The 21,780-nt window shown below is 36.2% G+C and overlaps 1 protein-coding gene across 1 annotated transcript in view; it reads left to right on the top strand.

Moving 5' to 3' along the window:
* The window catches only part of CDKAL1 (CDK5 regulatory subunit associated protein 1 like 1), a 732,119-nt gene that overhangs the window by 215,699 nt on the left and 494,640 nt on the right, over positions 1-21,780 (top strand). Inside the window, 1 exon segment of the mRNA XM_037843927.1 lies at positions 16,372-16,468. Coding sequence (XP_037699855.1) covers positions 16,372-16,468 — 97 coding nt within the window.

The following is a 21,780-nucleotide window of genomic DNA, read 5'->3' as shown; positions in this document are numbered from 1 at the left end:
CCTATTTCACTCAATAGATGCCTTCAAGTTCATCCATGTTGTCACATGTATCAGAACTTCATCCATTTTTACAGTGATTAATATTCCATTGTATGTATATACCACATTTTTTTATCCGTTCATTGGTTGATGGAAAGTTGGGTTGCTTCCATCATTTGGCAGTTGTGAATATAATGCCTCTGTGAACACTGGTATGCAAATCTCTGTTCGAGTCCCTGCTTTCAGTACTTTGGGCTATGTACCTAGACATGGGATTGCTGGGTGATATCATAATTCTCTGCTTTCTGTGGAAGTGCCAAACTGTCTTCCATAGCAGCTGCATCATTTTACATTCCCGTCAGCACTGAATGAATATTCCTGTTTTTCTGCAGTCTCTCCAACACTTGTAATTTTTTGTTTTTTGTTTTGTTTGTTTTCTTTTGTTTTTTTAATAGTACCCATTCCAGTGGGTGTGAGATGGTATCTCATTGTGGTTTTGATTTTCATTTCCCTAATGGCTAATGATGTTGAGCATCTTTCCATGTGCTCTTTAGTCACTTGTATATCTTCTTTGGATAAATACCTATTAAAATTTTTTGCCCGTTTTAAATTGGGTTGTTTGTCTTTTTATTGTTGAGTTGTAGGAGTTCTTTATTATATTCTGGATATTAAACCCTATCAGATATGTGGTTTCCAAATATTTTCTCCCATTGAGTAGGTTGTCATTTCACTTTCATGATAAAGTCCTATGGGGCACAAACATTCTTAAGTTTGAAGTGGTCCCATTTATTTTTTCTCTGAGTGCTTTGGGTGTAAGTTCTAAGAAACCATTGCCTAATGCAAGGTACTGAAGATGCTTCCCTAAATTTTCTTCTAGGAGTTTGATAGTTCTGGCTCTTATATTTATTTATTTTTTTAAATTCATTTTTATTGAGATATATTCACATACCATGCAGTCATAAAAACCAAGCGTACATTCAGTTGTTTACAGTACCATTATATAGTTGTGCATTCAACATCGAAATTAGTTTTTGGCATTTTCAATACCACACATACAAAAATAATAAGAATAAAAAATAAAAGTGAAAAAGAACAATTGAAGTAAAAAACAACACTGGGTGCCTCTTTTTTTTTTTCTTCCCCCATTTTTCTAGTAATCCATCCATAAACTAGACAAAGGGGAGTGTGGTCCATATGGCTTTCCCAATCCCTTTGTCACCCCTCATAAGCTACATTTTTATACAATCGTCTTCAAGATTCATGGTTTCTGGGTTGTAGTTTGGTAGTTTCAGGTATTTACTGCTAGCTGTTCCAATTCATTAGAACCTAAAAAGGGTTGTCTATATTGTGCGTTAGAGTGCCCACCAGAGTGACCTCTCGGCTCCTTTTGGAATCTCTCTGCTACTGAAGCTTATTTCATTTCCTTTCACATCCCCCTTTTGGTCAAGAAGATGCTCTCCATCCCACGATGCCGGGTCTAGATTCCTCCCTGGGAGTCATATTCCATGTTGCCAGAGAGATTCACTCCCCTGGGTGTCAGATCCCACATAGGGGGAAGGGCAGTGATTCACCTGCCAAGTTGGCTTAGAGAGAGAGGGCCACATCTGAGCAACAAAGAAGCATTCGGGAGGAGCCTCTTAGGCACAATTATAGGGAGGCCTAGCTTCTCTTTTGCAGCAACAGTCTTCCCAAGGGTAAGTTCTGTGGTAGAGGGCTCAGTCCATCAAACCAACAGTCCCCTATGTCTGTGAACACATCACCAACCATCGAGGTGGGGAAGCCCAACACCCCTGCATTCTCTACCAGCTCCTCAAGCTCCTGCATATTTTTTTCATTGTTTTTTTTTTAATTAACTCTTTTTTTTAAAAATCAACTATATCAAAAAAAAATAAAAATAAAAAAACATAGAATAAAAAAAATTTTCCAACAAACCATAAGAAGGGACTTAAGAAAAAGACAATTAACCTAAGAAACTACTTTACTTCCAACATGTTCCTGCTCTACCCCAAGAAAATAACCTAATATAGCAACATTTCTGTGAACTTGTTTCTACTATACCCATCAGAAATTAACAGACCATAGTCATTCCTGGGCATTTCCAGAATGTTAAATTTATCCACGATCGCTTATCTGTTCTTATTGGGTTATCATTTCCCCTTCCTTAATTGTTCTCTTTCGCTAGTTCCCCTACATTCTACATTATAAACCATTTGTTTTACATTTTTGGATGTTCACATTAGTGGTAGCATGTAATATTTCTCTTTAGTGGTAGCATGTAATATTTCTCTTTTTGTACCTGGCTTATTTTGCTCAGCATTATGTCTTCAAGGTTCATCCATGTTGTCATATGTTTCACAGCATTGTTCCTTCTTACAGCCGCATAGTATTCCACTGTGGGTATATACCACATTTTATTTATCCACTCATCTTTTGAAGGACATTTGGGATGTTTCCATCTCTTGACAATTGTGAATAATGCTGCTATGAACATTCGTGTGCAGATATCTGTTCATGTCATTGCTTTCAGATCTTCCGGGAATATACCGAGAAGTGCAATCACTGGATCGAAGGGTAATTCTATATCTAGTTTTCTAAGGAAGTGCCAGACTGCCTTCCAGAGTGGCTGAACCATTATGCAGTCCCACCAACAATGAATAAGAGTTCCAATTTCTCTACATCCCCTCCAGCATTTGTAGTTTCCTGTTTGTTTAATGGCAGCCATTCTAATTGGTGTGAGGTGGTATCTCATTGTGGTCTTAATTGGCATCTCTCTAATAGGTAGTGAAGCTGAACATTTTTTCATGTGTTTCCTGGCCATTTGTATTTCCTCTTCAGAGAACTGTCTTTTCATATCTTTTGCCCATTTTATAATTGGGCTGTCTGTACTATCATCATTCAGTTGTAGGATTTCTTTATATATGCAAGATATCAGTCTTTTGTCAGATACATGGTTTCCAAAACTTTTTTCCCATTGATTTGGCTGCCTATTTACCTTTTTGACAAATTCCTTTGAGGTACAGAAACTTCTAAGCTTGAGGAGTTCCCATTTATCTATTTTTTCTTTTGTTGCTTGTGCTTTGGGTGTAAAGTCTAGGAAGTGGCCGCCTAATACAAGGTCTTGAAGATGTTTCCCTATATTATCTTCTAGGAGTTTTATGGCACTGTCTTTTATATTGAGATCTTTGATTCACTTTGAGTTAATTGTTGTGTAGGGTGTGAGGTAGGGGTCCTCTTTCATTCTTTTGGATATGGATATCTAACTCTCCCAGCCCCATTTGTTGAAAAGACTGTTAGGTCCCAGTTCAGTGACTTTGAAGGCCTTATCAAAGATCAGTAGGCCGTAGATCTGGGGGTCTATCTCCGAATTCTCAGTTTTATTCCATTGATCAATATTTCTATCTTTGTGCCAGTACCATGTTGTTTTGACTACTGTGGCTTTATAGTAAGCTTCAAAGTCAGGGAGTGTAAGTCCTCTCACTTCGTTTTTCTTTTTTAGAGTGTGTTTAGCAATTCGAGGCATCTTCCCTGTCCAAATAAATTTGATAACTAGCTTTTCCAAGTCTGCAAAGTAGGTTGTTTCATTGGGATTGCATTGAATCTGTAGATGAGTTTGGGTAAAATTGACATTTTAAAGACATTTAGCCTTCCTATCCATGAACATGGAATATTTCTCCATCTTTTAAGGTCCCCTTCTATTTCTTTTAGTAGAGTTAGGTAGTTTTCTTTGTATAGGTCTTTTACATCTTTGGTTAAGTTTATTCCTAGGTACTTGATTTTTTTACTTGCTACTGAAAATGGTATATTTTTCTTGAGTGTCTCTTCAATTTGTTCATTTCTAGCATATGGAAACATTACCGACTTATGTGCATTAATCTTGTATCCCACTACTTTGCTAAATTTGTTTATTAGCTCTAGTAGCTGTATCGTCAATTGTTATGGTTTTCCAGATATAAGATCATATCATCTGCAAATAATGACAGTTTTACTTCTTTTCCATTTTGGATGCCTTTTATTTCTTTGTCTTGCTGGATTGCCCTGGCTAGCACTTCTAGCACAATATTGAATAACAGTAGTGACAGTGGGCATCCCTGTCTCATTGCTGATCTTAGAGGGAAGGCTTTCAGTCTCTCACCATTGGGTACTATGCTCGCTGTGGGTTATTCATATATGCTCTTTATCATATTGAGGAAGTTTCCTTCAATTCCTACCTTTGAAGTGTTCTTATCAAAAAGGGATGTTGGATTTTGTGGAATGCTTTTTCAGCATCTATTGAGGTGATCGTTTGATTTTTCTCTTTTGATTTGTTAATGTGTTGTAATACATTGATTGATTTTCTTATGTTGAACCATCCTTGCATGCCTGGAATGAACCCCACTTGGTCATGTTGTATGATTTTTTTAATGTGTCTTTGGATTCGATTTGCAAGTATTTTGTTGAGAATTTTTATGTTTATATTCATTAGGGAGATTGGCCTGTAGTATTCCTTTTTTGTGGCATCTTTGCCTGGTTTTGGTATAAGATTGATGTTAGCTTCATAAAATGAGTTAGGTAGTGTTCCATTTTCTTCAGTGTTTTGAAAGAGTTTGAGTAAGATTGGTGTCAGTTCTTTTTGGAAAGTTTGTTAGAATTCCCCTGTGAAGCCATCTGGCCCTGGGCATTTATTTGTGGGAAGATTTTTGATGACTGATTGGATCTCTTTGCTTATGGTTGGTTGGTTGAGGTCTTCTATTTCTTCTCTGGTCTGTCTAGATTGTTCATATGTTTCCAGGAAATTGTCCATTTCTTCTACATTTTCCAGTTTGTTGGCATACAGTTGTTCATAGCATCCTCTTATAATTCTTTTAATTTCTTCGGGATCTGCAGTAATGTCACCTTTTTCATTCATTATTTTGTTTATCTGGGTCTTCTCTCTTTTTGATTCTGTTAGTTCATCTGAAAGAACCAACTCTTGGTGTTATTTATGCTCTCTCTTGCTTTTTTGTTTTCTGTGTCATTTATTTCTGCTTTAACCCTTGTTATTTCTTTTCTTCTAGTTGGTTTAGGATTAGTTTGCTGTTCATTGTCTAGCTTCTTTACTTGCTCCATTAGTTCTGTGATTTTAGCTGTGTCTTCCTTTTTGATGTATGCATTTAGTGCTATAAACTTCCCCCTTAGTACTGCTTTTGCTGAATCCCATAGGTTTTGATATCTTGTGTTCTCTTTTTTCATTGGTTTCTAAATATTTAGCAATTTCTCTTGCTATTTCTTCTTTAACCCACTGATTGTTTAGGAGTGTGTTGTTTAACCTCCAGGTATTTGTGAATTTTCTAAGTCTCTGATTGTTATTGACTTCTAATTGTACGCCATTGTGGTCAGAGAATGTGCTTTGAATAATTTGAATTGTTTTAAAAATTTATTGAGGCTTGTTTTTTGTTTCAGCGTATGGTCTATTTTGGAGAAAGTTCTGTGAACACTAGAGAAATATGTGTATCCTGGTGTTTTGGGATATAATGTTCTGTATATGTCTGTCAAATCCAATTCATTTGTCAGATTGTTTAGGTTTTCAGTTTCCTTATTGGTCTTCTGTCTGGTTGATCTATCTATAGGAGAGAGTGATGTGTTGAAGTCTCCCACAATTATTGTGGAAACATCAGTTGCTTCCTTTAGTTTTGCCAGTGTTTGTCTCATGTATTTTGTGGCATCTTGATTGGGTGCATAAACATTTATGATTGTTATTTCTTCTTGTTGAATTGCCCCTTTTATTAGTATGTAGTGGCCTTCTTTGTCTCTCCTAACATCCTTGTATTTAAAGTCTATTTTATCTGAGATTATTATTGCTACTCCTGCTTTCTTTTGGCTGTAGCTTGCATGAAATATTTTTTTCCATCCTTTCACTTTCAATTTCTTTGTGACCCTGTGTCTAAGATGAGTCTCTTGTATGCAACAGATTGATGGTTCAGATTTTTTTTATCCATTCTGCCAATCTGTATCTTTTAATTGGGGAGTTTAATCCATTTAACTTCAACATTATTACTGTGAAGGCATTTCTTGAATCAGCCATCCTACCCTTTGGTTTATGTTTGTCAGATATATTTTTTCCCATCTCTCTTAACGTCCTTTAACATACCCATACTGAATCTCTTTAGTACTGAAGCTTTCTCCATCTCTCTCTCTCCTTTCTTTGTTTCTCTTTGGTAGGTCTCTTTTTAGTATCTGAAGTAGGGCATGTCTTTTATTAACAAAATCTCTCTGCAAGTTTTTGTCTGTGAAAAATTTAAGCTCTCCAGCATGTCTTTTATTAACAAAAATCTCTCTGCATGTTTTTGTCTGTGAAAAATTTAAGCTCTCCCTCAAATTTGAAGGTGAGCTTTTCTGAATAAAGAATTCTTGGCAATTTTTCTCTCTCAAAATTTTAAAAATGTCATGCCACTGCCTTCTTGCCTCCATGGTGGCTGCTGAGTAGTCACTACTTAGTCTTATGCTGTTTCCTTTGTATCTGGTGAATTGCCTTTCTCTTGCTGCTTTCAGAAGTTGCTCTTTCTCTTCAGTATTTGACACTCTGATCAGAATATGTCTTGGAGTGGGTTTATTTGGATTTATTCTATTTGCAGTTCGCTGGGCATTTATGATTTGTGTACTTATGGTGTTTAGAAGATTTGGGAAGTTTTCCCCAACAATTTCTTTGAATACTCTTCCTAGACCTTTACCCTTCTCTTCCCCTTCTGGAACACCAATGAGTCTTATATTCGGACATTTTATATTGTCTATCATATATCTGATGTCTGTTTTGATTTTTTCAATTTTTTCCCCATTCTTTCTTTTGTTCTTTCATTTTCCATTCTGTCATCCTCCAGGTCACTGATTCGTTGTTCAGCTTCCTGTAGTCTTGTACTATGAGTATCCAAAGTCTTTTTAATTTAGTGAACAGTTTCTTTAATTTCCATAAGATCATCTTTTTTTTAATTTACTCTTGCAATTTCTTCTTTGGGCTCTGCTAGGGTCTTCTTGATGTCCTTTATATCCTGTACCATGCTCTTCTTCATGTCCTTTATATGCTGTGCCATGGTCTCATCATTCATCTTTAGTTCTTTGATTAGTTGCTCGAAGTACTATGTCTCTTCTGATCTTTTGATTTGGGTGCTTGGGCTTGGGTTATCCATATTGTCTGGTTTTTTCATATGCTTTAAAATTTTCTGTTGTTTTTGGCCTGTTGGCATTTGCTTAACTTAAAGAACCTTAACTTGATAGGGTTCTTTTAGGATTTGTAGACCAATTAAAATCCTTCTCTCTAATTTGTCAGATCTACAGCTTCCTGGAGTTCACTTTCTCTAACTAACCAGCGGGCGGCATCCACGAGCCACCTAATCCCTTCAAGCCAGTTCTCCCCCTCTTTGTCTTTGTGGTGAGTGGGGTTGTGAGTCTTATGGGGTCCAATTGGTGTACCAAGCTTGCGTGTGTAGTTGGTCTTGCCCGCCCTGTATATGGGGCGTGTGTCTGGGTGGTCAGGGAGGGGGCGGCTCTAAGTATCAAATCTCCCTGGTGTTCCTCGAGATTTAAAGCTGCTGCAGTAGTCTAATCCTTCAGTTCAGTCCTGCCACAGTTTGTCTCTGCAGCTGACCCAGAAGTCCTTGGTATTGGCTTATGGCTCCTGAAACTTGCAAGTGGTTCCCTCTTCCAGGCTGTGCACCCCCAGGTCCTCTGATGAGGGATGACTGTGCTATGTCACAGGTGAGCACCGTCCCCCCAGGGTGGCTCTGGGCTGCAGGGCTGTGTAGGGAGGCTCCCAGTCTGCTGAAATGATGGCTGAATAGGGCATGTTAATTGACACTGCTCCACCTTCCCAACTCTGGGACAACCATCTGAGGGTTCAGGGAAGGCTATTGTCTACGCCTGATTTTGTCGTGTGTGCATGTGTTATTGGAATCACTTCCCGTCACACTGGGTTGTCTGGGGCAGCTCTGGGCTCTGGGGCTGGTGACGGGCAGGAGTGTTCCCTGTCCACCGGGATGATGGCTTTGAGGGGACGCCCCCCTTTCCTTGGGAAGTTGTGGTGTTTAGTGAATTTCCTCAGTCACTGGACTTATTGCTATGTGTCTCAGAGCTCTCTTAGTTCTGTTCTTGTCTTGACTTGCCCAAATTGCAAGTCTTTGAGGCTTTCTGTATTGGGCTTAGATTTCGCTGAACTCAGCAGTTCCACGTGTTCATGAGTGTTGTATGAAGTATTCCCAAAGTCAAATTGCTCTGCGGTGTCTGGTCCACACGGTTCCTGGCTTTCTACCTACTGCCCTGGAGGAGTAACTAAAACGTACACCTCACCACTCCGCCATCTTGCCCCGCCTCCCCAATATTTCTTATGTTGAATATAATTTTCCTAGAAAATGGATCAGCGCCTTTCTTTTTGGCTCCATTTGTATTGTCTGTTATAAAGTGTTTTTGACAATTTCCTTTGAGGTAGAGAAAGTTTTGGTTTTTAGGAGTTCCCATTTATCTGTTTTTTCTTTCATTGCTTGTGTTTTAGGTATAAGGTCTGAGAAATGACCTTCTAATATTGGTATTGATGATGTTTCCCTACATTATCTTCTAGGAATTTTATGGTACTGTCTCGTTTTTTTTTTTCTTTTCTGTTTTTCTTTCTTCTTTTTTTTTTTTTTTGAAAGCATATAGATCTCTATTTTAACGTAATTAAAATCAGGCTTCCCCATACGTGAGCAAAATAGGAAAAAGATAGTATAATACCTGGAAATCAGTGTTGTTCAATATGAGCATTGCTTTTAAGCAATCTGCATTAAACGTGTATTCATTTCAGCAAAATTTATAGTACAGTAAATATTTGCATTTGTTAGCTGTTCTTGACATTGTTCAAAGATACAGTGTGTTTATGTGTATTTAAATGGACTGCAAGGCCTTTTTTTTTTAATTTTTATTTTGAATGAATTCAAACTTACAGTAACAGTTGCAAAAATAATACAAACCCCATACACAGAACTCCAGCATACCCCAATCCCGCTCCACTGATACCCTTAGCTACCAACTTTAATATTTTGTCACTTTACCATTTCTTTCTTTCCCTCCCTCACTCCTTGTTTATCATCCATCATCTATTGCTCTGTCTTCTGAACATATGAGAGCAAGTTGCACACATCCTTGAACAAATAATACAATTCACATAAACATTTCCTTTGAACAAGAATATTCATTTATGTAATCACATTAAGTGTAGTTAAGAAGTTCACGAAATTTAATCTTGATGTAAAGCTTACATGCTATATTTCATTTTTTTCTTATGTCCCAATTGTGTCCTTTTGAGCCTTTTCTCCTCTATTCTTAGATCTCATCCAGGATCATCTATGGCATTTAATTGTCATTATCTATTTAGACTGTCTTTTTTTTCAGTTGTGGAAACATATATACTGCATAAATCTTCTCCTTCCAACCCCTCTAGCATTCCATTTAGTGGAATTAATCACATTCACAATGTTGCAATGCCATCACCTTCCCACCTTTCATTACAAGAAATTTCCCCTCACCCCTAACAGACACCCTACACTCATTCCTTATTAACTCCCCATTGCCCCTTCCCCCACTTCTTGTAACCCATGCTCTGCTTTTCATCTCTGTGATCATATTCTCTGATACTTTCTTTGTGTTTACGGTGGGATTTAAATTTAACTTCTTAAGTCTATAACAATTTTGTTTTCTTTGATACCAACATAACTTCAATAGGCCACGTAAACTATGTTCCTATACTCCTCCATTCCCCAACCTTTATGTAGTTCTTGTCAAAAATCACATATTTTACATTGAGTCCAAAACCACTGATTTATCTTTACAGTTTATGTATTTTAGATCCTGTAGGAAATAAATAGTGGAGTTACAAATCAAAAATTCAGTAGTATTGGTATTTACATTTACCATGTGATCTTTACTGGAAATCTTTATTTCTTCATGTGGTTTCAGTCAATTGTTTAGTGTCCCTTCCTTTCATCCTGCACAGTTCCCTTTAGCGTTTCTTATAGGACTGACCTACTGGTGATGAAGTCCCTCAGCTTTTGATTATCCGGGAATGTTTTCATCTCCCCCTCATTTTTAATCTCCAGGTGTTTGTGAATTTTCTAAGTCTCTGATGATTATTGACTTCTATTTGTATTCCATTGTGGTCAGAGAATGTGCTTTGAATAGTTTCAATTTTTTTAAATTTATTGAGGCTTGTTTTATGTCCCAGCCTATGGTCTATTCTGGAGAGAGTTCCGTGATCACTAGAGAAGAATGTGTATCCTGGTGATTTGGGATGTAATGTTGTACATATGTCTGTTAAATTTCTCTATGTCTCTCTCTCCTTTCTTTGTTTCTCTGTTGGTAGGGCTCCTTTAGTATCTGAAGTAGGGCAGGTCTTTTATTAGCAAAATCTCTCAGCATTTGTTCGTCTGAAAAATTTAAGCTCTCCCTCAAATTTGAAGGACAGCTTTACTAGATAAAGAATTCTTGGTTGGCAATCTTTCTCTCTCAGAATTTTAAATATGTTATGCCACTGCCTTCTTGCCTCCATGGTGGCCGCTGAGTTGTCACTACTTAGTCTTATGTTTTTTCCTTTGTATGTGGTGAATTGCTTTTCTCTTGCTGCTTTCAGAAGTTCCTCCTTCTCTTCAGTATTTGACAGTCTGATCAGAATATGTCTTGGAGTGGGTTTATTTGGATTTATTCTATTTGGAGTTCGCTGAGCATTTATGCTTTGTGTATTTATATTGTGTAGAAGGTTTGGGAAGTTTTCCCCAACAATTTCTTTGAATTCTATCTGACTGTGGAGGATTACACACCCTCTCCCCAGCAAGCTGTCAAGGTAGGTGGACAGGAGTGGAGAGCCTCTGCTTACCTCCTTGCCCAGGGTTGGTTTTACTGTTGCTGGCCTTGCGGGGGATGGTGGTCTGGAGGCGGAACAAACTCATCCTGTTTGTGCAGCCACCGTCTGTCCTCCGTTTTTTTGTCAGTGTCCTCTCCATGTACTGTGGGGTCCCTCTATGGCTGATGATACCCGAAACCATGATCCCTGGTGTCTTCCGTCCCCTTTCTAGTTGGGTTCATGGAGGAGGAGAACCCCTTTCACCTCACCTATTAGGCCATCTTCACAGAAGTCTCCATTATGTGATCTTTAAGTATTTTCCATGATGGTGTGATTTTTAAGATTATATACAAATTATTTCTTGCATTTAGTGCTCGCCTGAAAACAGGGAAAGCCCTTTCTATGTTTTCTGTATTACTCAAGTTAATGCTCTAGACAAGCCTTAAATCATTATTTTAATTTAGAATTAATGAATTAATTATTTTAATTCTAAATTATTTTAATTTAGAATTAATGAATTTAAGAAAATATCAGCCATTACATTAAAGTCACTTTACCTTCTGTTTTCATCTTAATTAACACTTCAAGGGCATCTAAAATGAAGACATGGAAATTCATACTATTTTAAAGTTTCTTAAGATACTTTTCTCATCAGCATTTATATTTGAAGGATGAAGTTTTTTAAACACTTCTGTGCTGGGTACTTTTCTACAGAATCTTTTTGTCAGGCTTTTATTAACCTGAACAACACTCATGAAATAAAAAGAACAGGATGTAAGAAGTCAATGTTTCAAGTAGAACAAGAATACTCTTTGAGAAATTGTGTTAAAGCTTTTGCTGCTTTATTTGGTCACATATAAAGTGTGGCATTAATATTTCATAACCAGGGTATGATTTTTGGCTTAAATTATAGTTCTGTTCTGTCCTACCATTTTAAAAGCCAAATTCAATAAAAGGATGAAGTAGTACTTTTAATAAATTACTTGATCAGGCATCTCTGTTTTGAACTGTTTTTCATAATTATCTGGTGTTCTGCTTACTCCCTTAAAATGAGCCCTGGACTGATTTTATGACCCAGTGTAGTGTTTATTTGCTGTCACCAGAACATTTTTCCTAGATTTTTATATATTGACTGTACTGTTTTCAAATATGTTATGTAACTAACTACATAATGGTTACTGAGATGAAGTGCTCTAAGTGGTAACCACACTTACTGTTGTTGTTGTTTACTTTTTTGTTTCCACACAATTGTTATTATAGTCTAGAGAAGTGTTTCTCCGTCTCTAAAGAACTTAAAGTTTTGGACTCAATTGGATTCTCTCCAGCTTTTGGGACTGCAGCATCTACTGTCATCAAATTTCACTTTTGAGTACATTTCCAAAATTGACAGCCTGCTTCGTTCTCAGCCAACCCACTTGCATTTTCTGAGGCTTAAATGGGTGTTACTGGAACCTCAGATTTAGTATATCTTTTGTGAACTTATTAACTTCTATTGCAGTAGTCAGACAGCTTGTGCTGACCATTACTGGCAACTCTATTCTTTTATTTCTGTAAACGAGTGATCAGCAAGCTGTGACCCTTGGGCCAGATCCGGCCTTTTGCCTATTTTTGCAAATGAAGTTTTATTGGCACACAGCCACACTCATTCATTTAAGTGTTGTCTCTGGCTGTTTTTGTGCTATGTATTGGCAGAGTTGAGTAGTTGTAACAGAGACCATAGGACCAGCAAAGACTAAAGTTTTTATTGTCTGGCCCTTTGTAGAAAAAATATCTTGACCCCCTGCCTTAGCCTTAGAACCTCAGCATCATCTTTGATTCCTCCTTGGGGTGGCCAGGAATATTCTGTCAAGAGAACTTATGTTTTCTTTAATCTTGTCTTGTGGTTTTTGTTTCTTTGTTTTGACTCTTCTACGTGAGTTCAGGTTCTCACATCCTTTTGCCTAGTATATTACACCAATTTCCCATCTCTCAGCTTCCTTTTCTCCTTTAATTTCATGTTACACTACGCTACCAGTGCCATAAGCTCAAAGTTTGGTTTCACTGTATGACTACTTTGCCGTCAAAAGTTTAGAGATTTCCCTACTACCCACTAAATTAGATACAGATGCTTGAGCCTCTTCCTTAAGGCTGCTGCCACAATAAAAGCTCTGTCAGTCACCCGTATACAGAACATCTTTCTATAATGAAATATTTTCCCCCTACTTTTCTGCTTCCGTGTCTTTTTACCTTGCTGTGACAAGTTCTGGGAACTTTCTGTACCTCCACTGCCAACCTTTCCTCCTACTGTCTAGCCATACAATCCCCCTACATTTTCTAGTTAAGATTTTCTTTTATTCCATCTGGACAGTATTTTCCTTCCCATGTTATAGCTTGCTGTCACTAAGGGCATTTTACTGCATGCTGCACAGTTTGTATTTTTTAATATTTCATCTGTTATAAACTGTAATAAGTTTGTTGAATGCAAGGGGCATGTCTTCCTCCTCACTGTGTTTGTTCCCTGAAATATTTGCCATTGTGTCTTGGATGTATCTAAGATTGAAGTACTTGCATTATATTATAGGAGCAAACTTTTTATTTGAATTTGATTATTAGTGATCTTAGATTCTCTCTGGGATGTTTGGCAGTACTTATTAGGGATATAGGTAAAGTTCTTAAAGAAACCAGATGTGGTTTCCTTGTGAAGATTGTTAATGAAAGTGGGAGGATTTTTTCTTTTGATAAGGTGTTTCACATTTACTGTAAGTGAAGCATTTCTGTGCAATGATGTGCTTGGTACTGATAAAAAAGTAAAACCAGCTGGCAGAGTCTGGCAGTAATTATCTTGGATATGCTATACAATCTACCAGAGTTAGATTTTTTTGATTCTGTTAATAAGATTTTTCAGGATTCCAGGTGTAAAAATTATATCATGTTCTCTAACAAGGTATGGAAATCAAATGCCTACATGTGCTATTAAAATAGTATTTTATACTCTGCCTATGCGTTCATGTACTCATTCGCTACATAAGGTTTTTTTTTTTTTAATATATTTTGTTTTACATTTTTTATTAGAGAAGTTGTCGGTTTACAGAACAATCATGCATGAAATACATGATTCCCATACACCATCCCACCACCAACACTTGCATTGGTTTGGAAAATTTGTTACAATTGATAAGACATTTTTGGAATTCTACTATTTTTTTTAACAATAGTTACATTTGTTACTATTGATGAAAGATTATTAAAGTAATACTGTAAGTGTTGTCTATAGTTTATGTAGGGGTATTTTTTCCCCATATTCCTGACCTTTTTTTTTTTTATGCATGTCTTTTATTACCCATCTACCCATACATTGGATAAAGGGAGTGTCAGTCATATGGTCTTTACAATCACATGGTCACATGATAAAAGCTATATAGTTACACAGTCATTATCAAAGATCAAGGTTCCTGGACTACACTTCAACAATTTCAGAGGTATTTCCCTCTGGCTATTCTGATACATTAGAAACTATAAAGAAATGTCTACATAATGTGTCATGGTCATAATCATTTGTTAAATCCTAATTTCTCAGTTATACCTCCTCCCTCTCATTTGATCAGTCTCTCAATCTTCAGGGATATCTGGGCAGTGACAATTTTAACTCCTTTGTGCTGGAAAGGGGTGTCACCCCTATGGGGTAGAGGAATGCAACTGATTGATGTTCTTGGAGAGACTGAAACTTTTGAGTTTCAGGGCTTATCTGGCATAGGAACAATTTGGAGGCCTTAAGTTTCTGAAAAAATAAACTTACCAAGTAAAACTTTTATAGAATCTTAAATAGAGCCCAGAGTATTCTTTAGAGTTTTTAGGAATACTGTTGGTTGGGGCTTGGCATACTGTGGCAATTTACACTATCTGGCTGAAGCTTGCATATGAGTAACCTCCAGAATGACCTCTTGACTCTATGTGAAATCTCTTAGCCACCAGGACTTATTTTATTTCATTTCTTTCCCTTCTTTTGTTCAGGAAGGTCTTTACATAAGGTTTATGATATGGTAAGTATTGGTCACAGATAGCTAGTACTGTTACCCCCAAGTGTTTTTGTTGGCTTCCAGTTCTAAATTTTTCTTTCTTGGAAAAGTTGACAAAAATTAAAAGGTATGCCAACTATTGAGCTATTTACTTCAGATTAGTATAATCTAAACCTCACATTTCCAGAAACTGGGCTGTTGACACCCTCAGCTTTCTGAATTGGTTTCAGATATTTAAAGTTTGTTTGGCAGGACAGAAACCCACATTGGTACATAAAAAATAGTATCCAGGTATCCAGCATTGAAAGCAAACAACAAAGCATCAAAACACCCAAAACCTCATATAATTGAAAAAGAATTCCAGACTTGAAATTTTAATTTAAAATTGGGAAAAAATATGAGTAGTTTCTAGGAAAAGATGTAATTTCTGCTTTGGTCACTACTGTCTCCTAACAGACTCAATGTTTGTTGAATGCACACATATCTGAATAAATGAATAATATCCATATAAAAATATATTCCCATGCCCATATTAGTAAAATATGGGAAATAAAATAACCAGGTGTATATATACTTTTGAGCTAACAGTTCTGCTTCTTAGAGTTTCTGCTAGGGAAAGAAACATATGGACATAGATTTCACACCTAGTTTTCTGTAATTCAGAAATACATTCTGAAATATTCAAAGATAAGTGTAGTAGGATGTTCATTGTAAGATTACTTGTAACAGTGAGAATTGGAGCTAACCTAGATGCCTGTCAGAATAAGAATGGCTAAGTTCTGGTACATCTGCATAGTAGAATGCTATTTAAAATTTTAAAAGGATGAGGTTAACCTCTAGGTAAGGAAATGAAAAGGAAAGGTGCACACGATATATTGGATGAAAAAAAGTGCAAGTTGTAGAATGAAATGCAGATTTTCACCTTTGTGTATAAATAGAATACAGATATTTGTGAGCACTGGTCTGTTTACACAGATGTGTCTGCTTATGTGAGGAATGGTCTGGAAATAATCATAAGCAGTCGATAACTGTAGTTAGTCTCTGGGGAGCAGGACTGGGGAATGGTAGGGATTCCCAGAATGTGAGTTACATCTTCTATTTAATACTCTTCTTTCCTGTTTGAGTTTTTATTTGTTTATTTTTTAGTATATTTTACTTTTATATTGTACAGAAGACCAGCAAAAAATGCAGTATGTTTTAGGAACATTTTCATTAATATTTAAAATATTTATTTGAAGTGTAAAGTTGTCTATCGGGAAAATGTGGTTTTTAAGAAAAAGTCATTTCCTTGAGAACCCTGTATAAGTGATTTATTGTCTTCTTTTTTAAAAACCTTTAATGAGAAGATAATGAAAGACATTATCAGATTGAACTGCTATTTGTTCTTTAGTAGTATGGTAAATACACACCTCTAGTACAAAAGTCTTATTATAATATATTTTTTTAAGCAGTGGTAAATAAATCCTGTTTCATACTGGATAGGCCTGTTATTATTTGGAGACTTTCTATGCACTAACATCAGCTTCCAAGGGTAACCTTGTGAGCAAAAGAATTCTCACAGTTTTCTCTTAAATCTTTTAGAAAAGCCCAAGAAGAGAACAAGAAAGTAGTGCTGGCTGGATGTGTTCCTCAAGCCCAGCCTCGTCAAGACTACCTTAAAGGACTGAGTATCATAGGGGTAAGTTTATACCTGACAATAGAAAGTAAACTCTTATATTTAGTTGCTATATGTATACAATTTTTTAATTTCCAGGTTATTTACAAGCTATGTTATACTTAAGGCTGTCCAGAACATACTTTCCCTATTGCCCCTGAAATTTTGTCATGTCTGTATCACTTTAAGAAAAAATGTATTTTGATAACATACATACAACTCAAAATTTCCTATTTTTACACTTTGAAGTGTATAATTCAGTGGTATTAATTACATTCATAAAGTTGTGCTGCCATCACTACCATCCATTACCAAACTTTTTCACCATCCCAAGCGGATACACTGTACCCATTAAGTAATGCCTCCCTATTCTGCCCCGTCCTCCCCTGGCCCCTTGTAACCTCTAATCTACTCTGTCTCTATGCATTTGCTTATTCTGGATATTCTGTGTAAGTGAGATCATACAATATTTGTCCTTTAGTGCCTAGCTTATTTCATTCAGCATGATGTCTTCATAGTTCATCTATTTTGTAGCACATATTTCAGAACTTACTTCCTTTTTACAGCTGAAAAATATTCCATTGTGTGGAATTCATTTGTTGACAGACACTTGGGTTGCTTCCACCTTTTTGTTATTGTTAATAATGCCAGTTTGAGTCCCTGCTTTCATTTCTTTTGGGTATATGTCTAGAAGTGGGATTGATAGGTCATATGGTAAATCTCTGTTCATCTTTGTGATCTGTAAGACTTTTTACCTTAGCACAAGAACAATTCCTAGTTTCTCTCATTTAAAAAAGACTTAACACAATAAAAGGCCATAGCATGGAATTTAAGACATTTAATATCCTGGTCTTTGCCTGCCTGTCCACTAACATGTCTTGCCATAGTCTTACTATTTTTCCTACTGTACTGAACTGCTTGTCATCATCCTGTATATGGGTGCCTTTTTTTTGAAATGCCCCATGCCCATTTTGCTCATTCCCCATATCTTGGCTCTGACATTACACATTCTGTGAAGCCTTTTCTGACCTCCCCCTGCAGACCCTGATAATCCTGTCTTTGGGTTCCCGTTTGCTTACCATCATTTACTTTCATAGTACTTCACATTGTTGTGATTTTAGGTTTACTTATATGATTCTTTGAATAAAGGCTCCTGCTTTATTTAAATTGTAAGCTTCATTAGGACAGCTTTTTAATCATTTATTTTTTCACTCCCACTGTTTTCTCCACCTTTCCCATGATACCTGATGCATAGTAAATACTGTCAACTGAGTGACTGACTAACTCTCTCTTCCCATTATTTTTGTTGTTGGCATGTTTTTTTCCCTACTGGGCAATCAACTCTGTGAAGGCAGAGACTACTGTCTCTCATCTTCTTCTTTGTCACCAGTTCTATTCAAAAAGTGCCTGAATATAGTTGTCAGTCAGTCAGTATTTGTTGACCTAATGGTGCTTCTTTCTTAACACCATTCTACTGAAGCTGTATTCAGTAAGCTCACCAGTGATCTCCTTTAAGAAAGGCTTTGTTAATTTTAAAAATGTATATGTGATATTATATGCTCATGGAAAAAATTTTTATGTGAATGCTTGGTGTCTCAATTGAGATTTGTAGTTGGATTTTTCCTTATTTGATTTAATATTGACAGATTCTTATATTGTGTTCTCAGTGTAATGATCCTTTTTTGTGCCATGAAGTCTTTGCTCCACTAGCATATTTAATAATTTTCAAACAAACATTCTCACTTTAAACAAACAGAATCTGAATGTTTAGTAACTTTAGTTTGTTTTCACTATTTGTCTGTATACATTTTGAATTCTCTTGGTTTAAGGGAAGAAGTGAATATGGAACTCCTGAGTTATCTTTCCATGTCAGACTTACTTTTTCTGTAAACATAGTCCTGCTGTGTTAGGGAAATAGGAAACTAGTTAAACTCTTTTTGAGATGGAATGTGGTAAAAGCCTGGGGTTCATCTTAGATTTCATTGCAAGAAGTTAAGTTAATAGAGTAGCAGAATTTTTTCTGCATAGGAAAAGCCTCTTTATATAGATTGTGGTGGCATTTTTCAGAACTCCATTGTGAGCAGGGAAGAGCTTAGAATATGTTAGAGTGTAGAAGTTCTGCAGATGCCCAGTGTGGTTGATGTGGAAGACGATTTTCAGTGATGATGCAATCCTGTGGCTCTGCCATATAAATGTTTTTTTTTCTGTTTAATCTAGCACTCTTTGCATTTTGTCACCTAGTCTCATCACCATTAAAATCCTCCAGATTATTTTATTTTGCTTATTTGTAATTGGGGAAATAGTAACACAGTAATCATCGTAAATTTGTTTATCGTCTTCAGGCTTTTAACCTTTGCACATTTTAGTTTAACTGTAATCTCAGAACTATTTTGTATCCTTATTTTTCCATGTTATTCTGTGAGCTTTTTAGCCATTTTAAATCCTGCATTTATGTTCTGTTGAAGGAAATACCACAACTTATGTAAACGTACTCTAGTTGTGGATCTAAGTATTTTCTGATTTTTGGAATACATATGTATATGCCCTAAGTGGGCTTTTTATTTTAAAATTAGTATACTTTGAAAGGTTCCCCAAAGTGGAATTACTGTCATTAACAATGTTTCAGAGTTTTGGTTTAACTATATCTTCACCAGCATTTGGTATTATTATCAAACAACAAGTTTATTCTTTGTCAATGTTATTTTGTAGAACATTTTTTTCTGAAGCAGTTATATGACATTTTATTTATCATCAATGACTTTTTATTTCAAAATTATGTTCAAATTACAGAAAATAATTTTGAAGGAGATTTTGCTTAGGAAACCACAAATATTAGTATATTGGTATTTGTAATGACCTGTTTCTGTATAGAATTGGTAGAGTTGCTACAGAACCAGAAACCTTCTTAAATATAGTGAGTTACAATGAAATAAATAAATGAATTTTAATGGTTTATACCAGAAATAAACAGTTCTGAAATGTGAAAAAAAAAAAAAAGACATATGAAGATAATTGAAATCCAGTGACTTTGAAAAATTGTATTGCACAATTGGTTTACATGAAGAATTTTCCTCGCAGAATTTTTGTGATGGAGGATGTTAATAGAGGTGGTAGGAAGAATACTGTAACTGCTTTCTATGCTTTCACCTCCTGCTAGGATCTGTCTTTGTAACTTCATAGTACAAGGAATATGTGTCAATGACATTGACCAAGTGAAGGAAATCAAAAGCTGGCTTTAGGTGCAGATCACTGGGTGAGCAGGCTACTTATTGTACACCCAAGTGTACAAAGACATAATATACCCATGTGTTCCAGTTTCTAATGCTGCCTTTTTGCAAAATACCAGAAATGGATCAGCTTTTATAAAGGGGGTTTATTTGGTTACACAATTACAGTCTTAAGGCCATAAAGTGTCCAAGATAACACATCGACAATTGGGTACCTTCACTGGAGGGTGGCCAGTGGCATCTGGAAAACCTCTTTTAGCTGGGAAGGCACATAGCTGGCGTCTGCTCCAAGTTCTGGTTTCAAAATGGCTTTCTCCTGGGATGTTTGTCTCTAGGCTGCAGCTTCTCTTCAAAATGTCACTCACAGTTGTTCTTGGGGCATTTGTCCTCTCTTAGTTTCTCAGGAGCAAAAGTCTGCTTTCAAAGGCTGTCTCCAATTTACTACCTACTTAGAAGCTTGTAAAGCCAGGGATTTTATTTGTTATTATTTTACATATTTAACATTTATGCTTTGTGCTTTGCACAGTGTCTGGCTCTATAAATATTTGTTGAGTGAACATTACACATCTAACCTTAATTTTTCCATGTTGTTCCCAATGATTCCAGCAGCATTTATTTAAAATTTTTTCCTTTCCCTCTTTTATGATGCTGACTATATTATGTTTATAGTGTGTTAGTTATCTATGCTGCTGTAACAAATTACCAGAAACTTAGTGGCTTAAAGCAACATAAGTTTATTATTTCATAGTTCTGGAGGTCAAAAGTCGACATGGGTTTTACTGGGCTAAAATCGAGATGTGGGCAGGGCTGCACCCCAACTGGAGGTGCTTGGGGAGGTTCTGTGTCCTTGTCTTTTCCAGCTTCTAGAGGGCAGCTGTATTCCTTGGTTTGTGGCCCTCTTCTCTGATCTTTAAAACCAGCAATGCCATATCTTTCTGACCATTCTTGGGTCATCATGTCTCTCTCTGACCACAGCTGGGAAACATTCTTAGCTTTAAAGGATTTATTTGATTACACTCTGCCCACCTGGATAATCCACTCTAATCTCTCTATCTCTGGGTCCTTAACCTAAATCATATCTACTAAATCCCTTTTGCCATGTCAGGTAAAATATTCACAGGTTCCAGGGATTAGGACTTGGACATCTTTGGGAAGCCCTTATGCTGCCTAGCACATGTAGCATTGTTTGTTAATTGATGTTTTACACCTCTGATGTTTGTTTCTGTTTTAACTCTAATATTACTCTATAATATAATTATTACTTTTAAAATTATTGTTTAACTTATAACATGTCTTATTATTTAATGTGATTATAAAATTGTTATAAAATACAGTGTTTCCCTGCGTAGTTGAGTTTAGCTGTTTGAATTTCATTATTTTTACTGAAAGGTTTTTTTTTTCTTTTTTTTTTTTAATTACAGAAAATTTTATAGGTATTTTAGTTCCTGGTACTGATACTCATTTTGTTGGCATCCTTGAAGCCTGGCCTCATCTTTTAACTAGTAATTTTTATCTCTAGCTCAGTGTTAGTCACTCACTGGTACCATTCAGTAGAAAATATGCTTTTAGTGGAGTGAGGAATTTTTATTGTAAGGGCTATTGCTATCATTGCAGAAGAGTTTTGTTTAATGAAGAGATGAACAAAGATGAGAATATACTGGGAGGTAAGATAATTTTGTTCAAAAAGTTAAGCCACATGTAGCATCCAATGTTCTTCTGTGTAACACATTAGCAAACTTGTTCACAGGTCGTTGGGTTCAAGAAATCTTTCTTCTGATAGCATTAAAACACAGTAAGTTAACTTAGTGACTGCTGTGGATTTCCCCAAATGTAAGAGATTTTGAAATTGAGCTCTCCTTCAATAGCATTTATAAAGATCGGGAATTTCCCTGACAGCTTGGAGAAAAAGATCTTTCAAGTTTTATGGAGAAGTCAGTATTGAATTTGGACTGTTATATGCAGATTGTTGACCGAAACTCTTGTTACAGTAAAAGTCTAACATTTGAACATACATTAGGTGGAAAGGATTTTTTTGTATATTTAGTTCTTAACAGTTGGAAAGAGGGGAAAAATAGGCATTTTTTCCTTTTAAAGGTGAATGGAATGTTC

This window comes from Choloepus didactylus, chromosome 7 (assembly GCF_015220235.1).
Source record: "Choloepus didactylus isolate mChoDid1 chromosome 7, mChoDid1.pri, whole genome shotgun sequence".
NCBI lineage: Eukaryota > Metazoa > Chordata > Mammalia > Pilosa > Megalonychidae > Choloepus > Choloepus didactylus.
The sequence above is the reverse complement of the archived record's forward strand: the minus strand, read 5'-3'. Positions and strand labels throughout refer to the sequence as shown.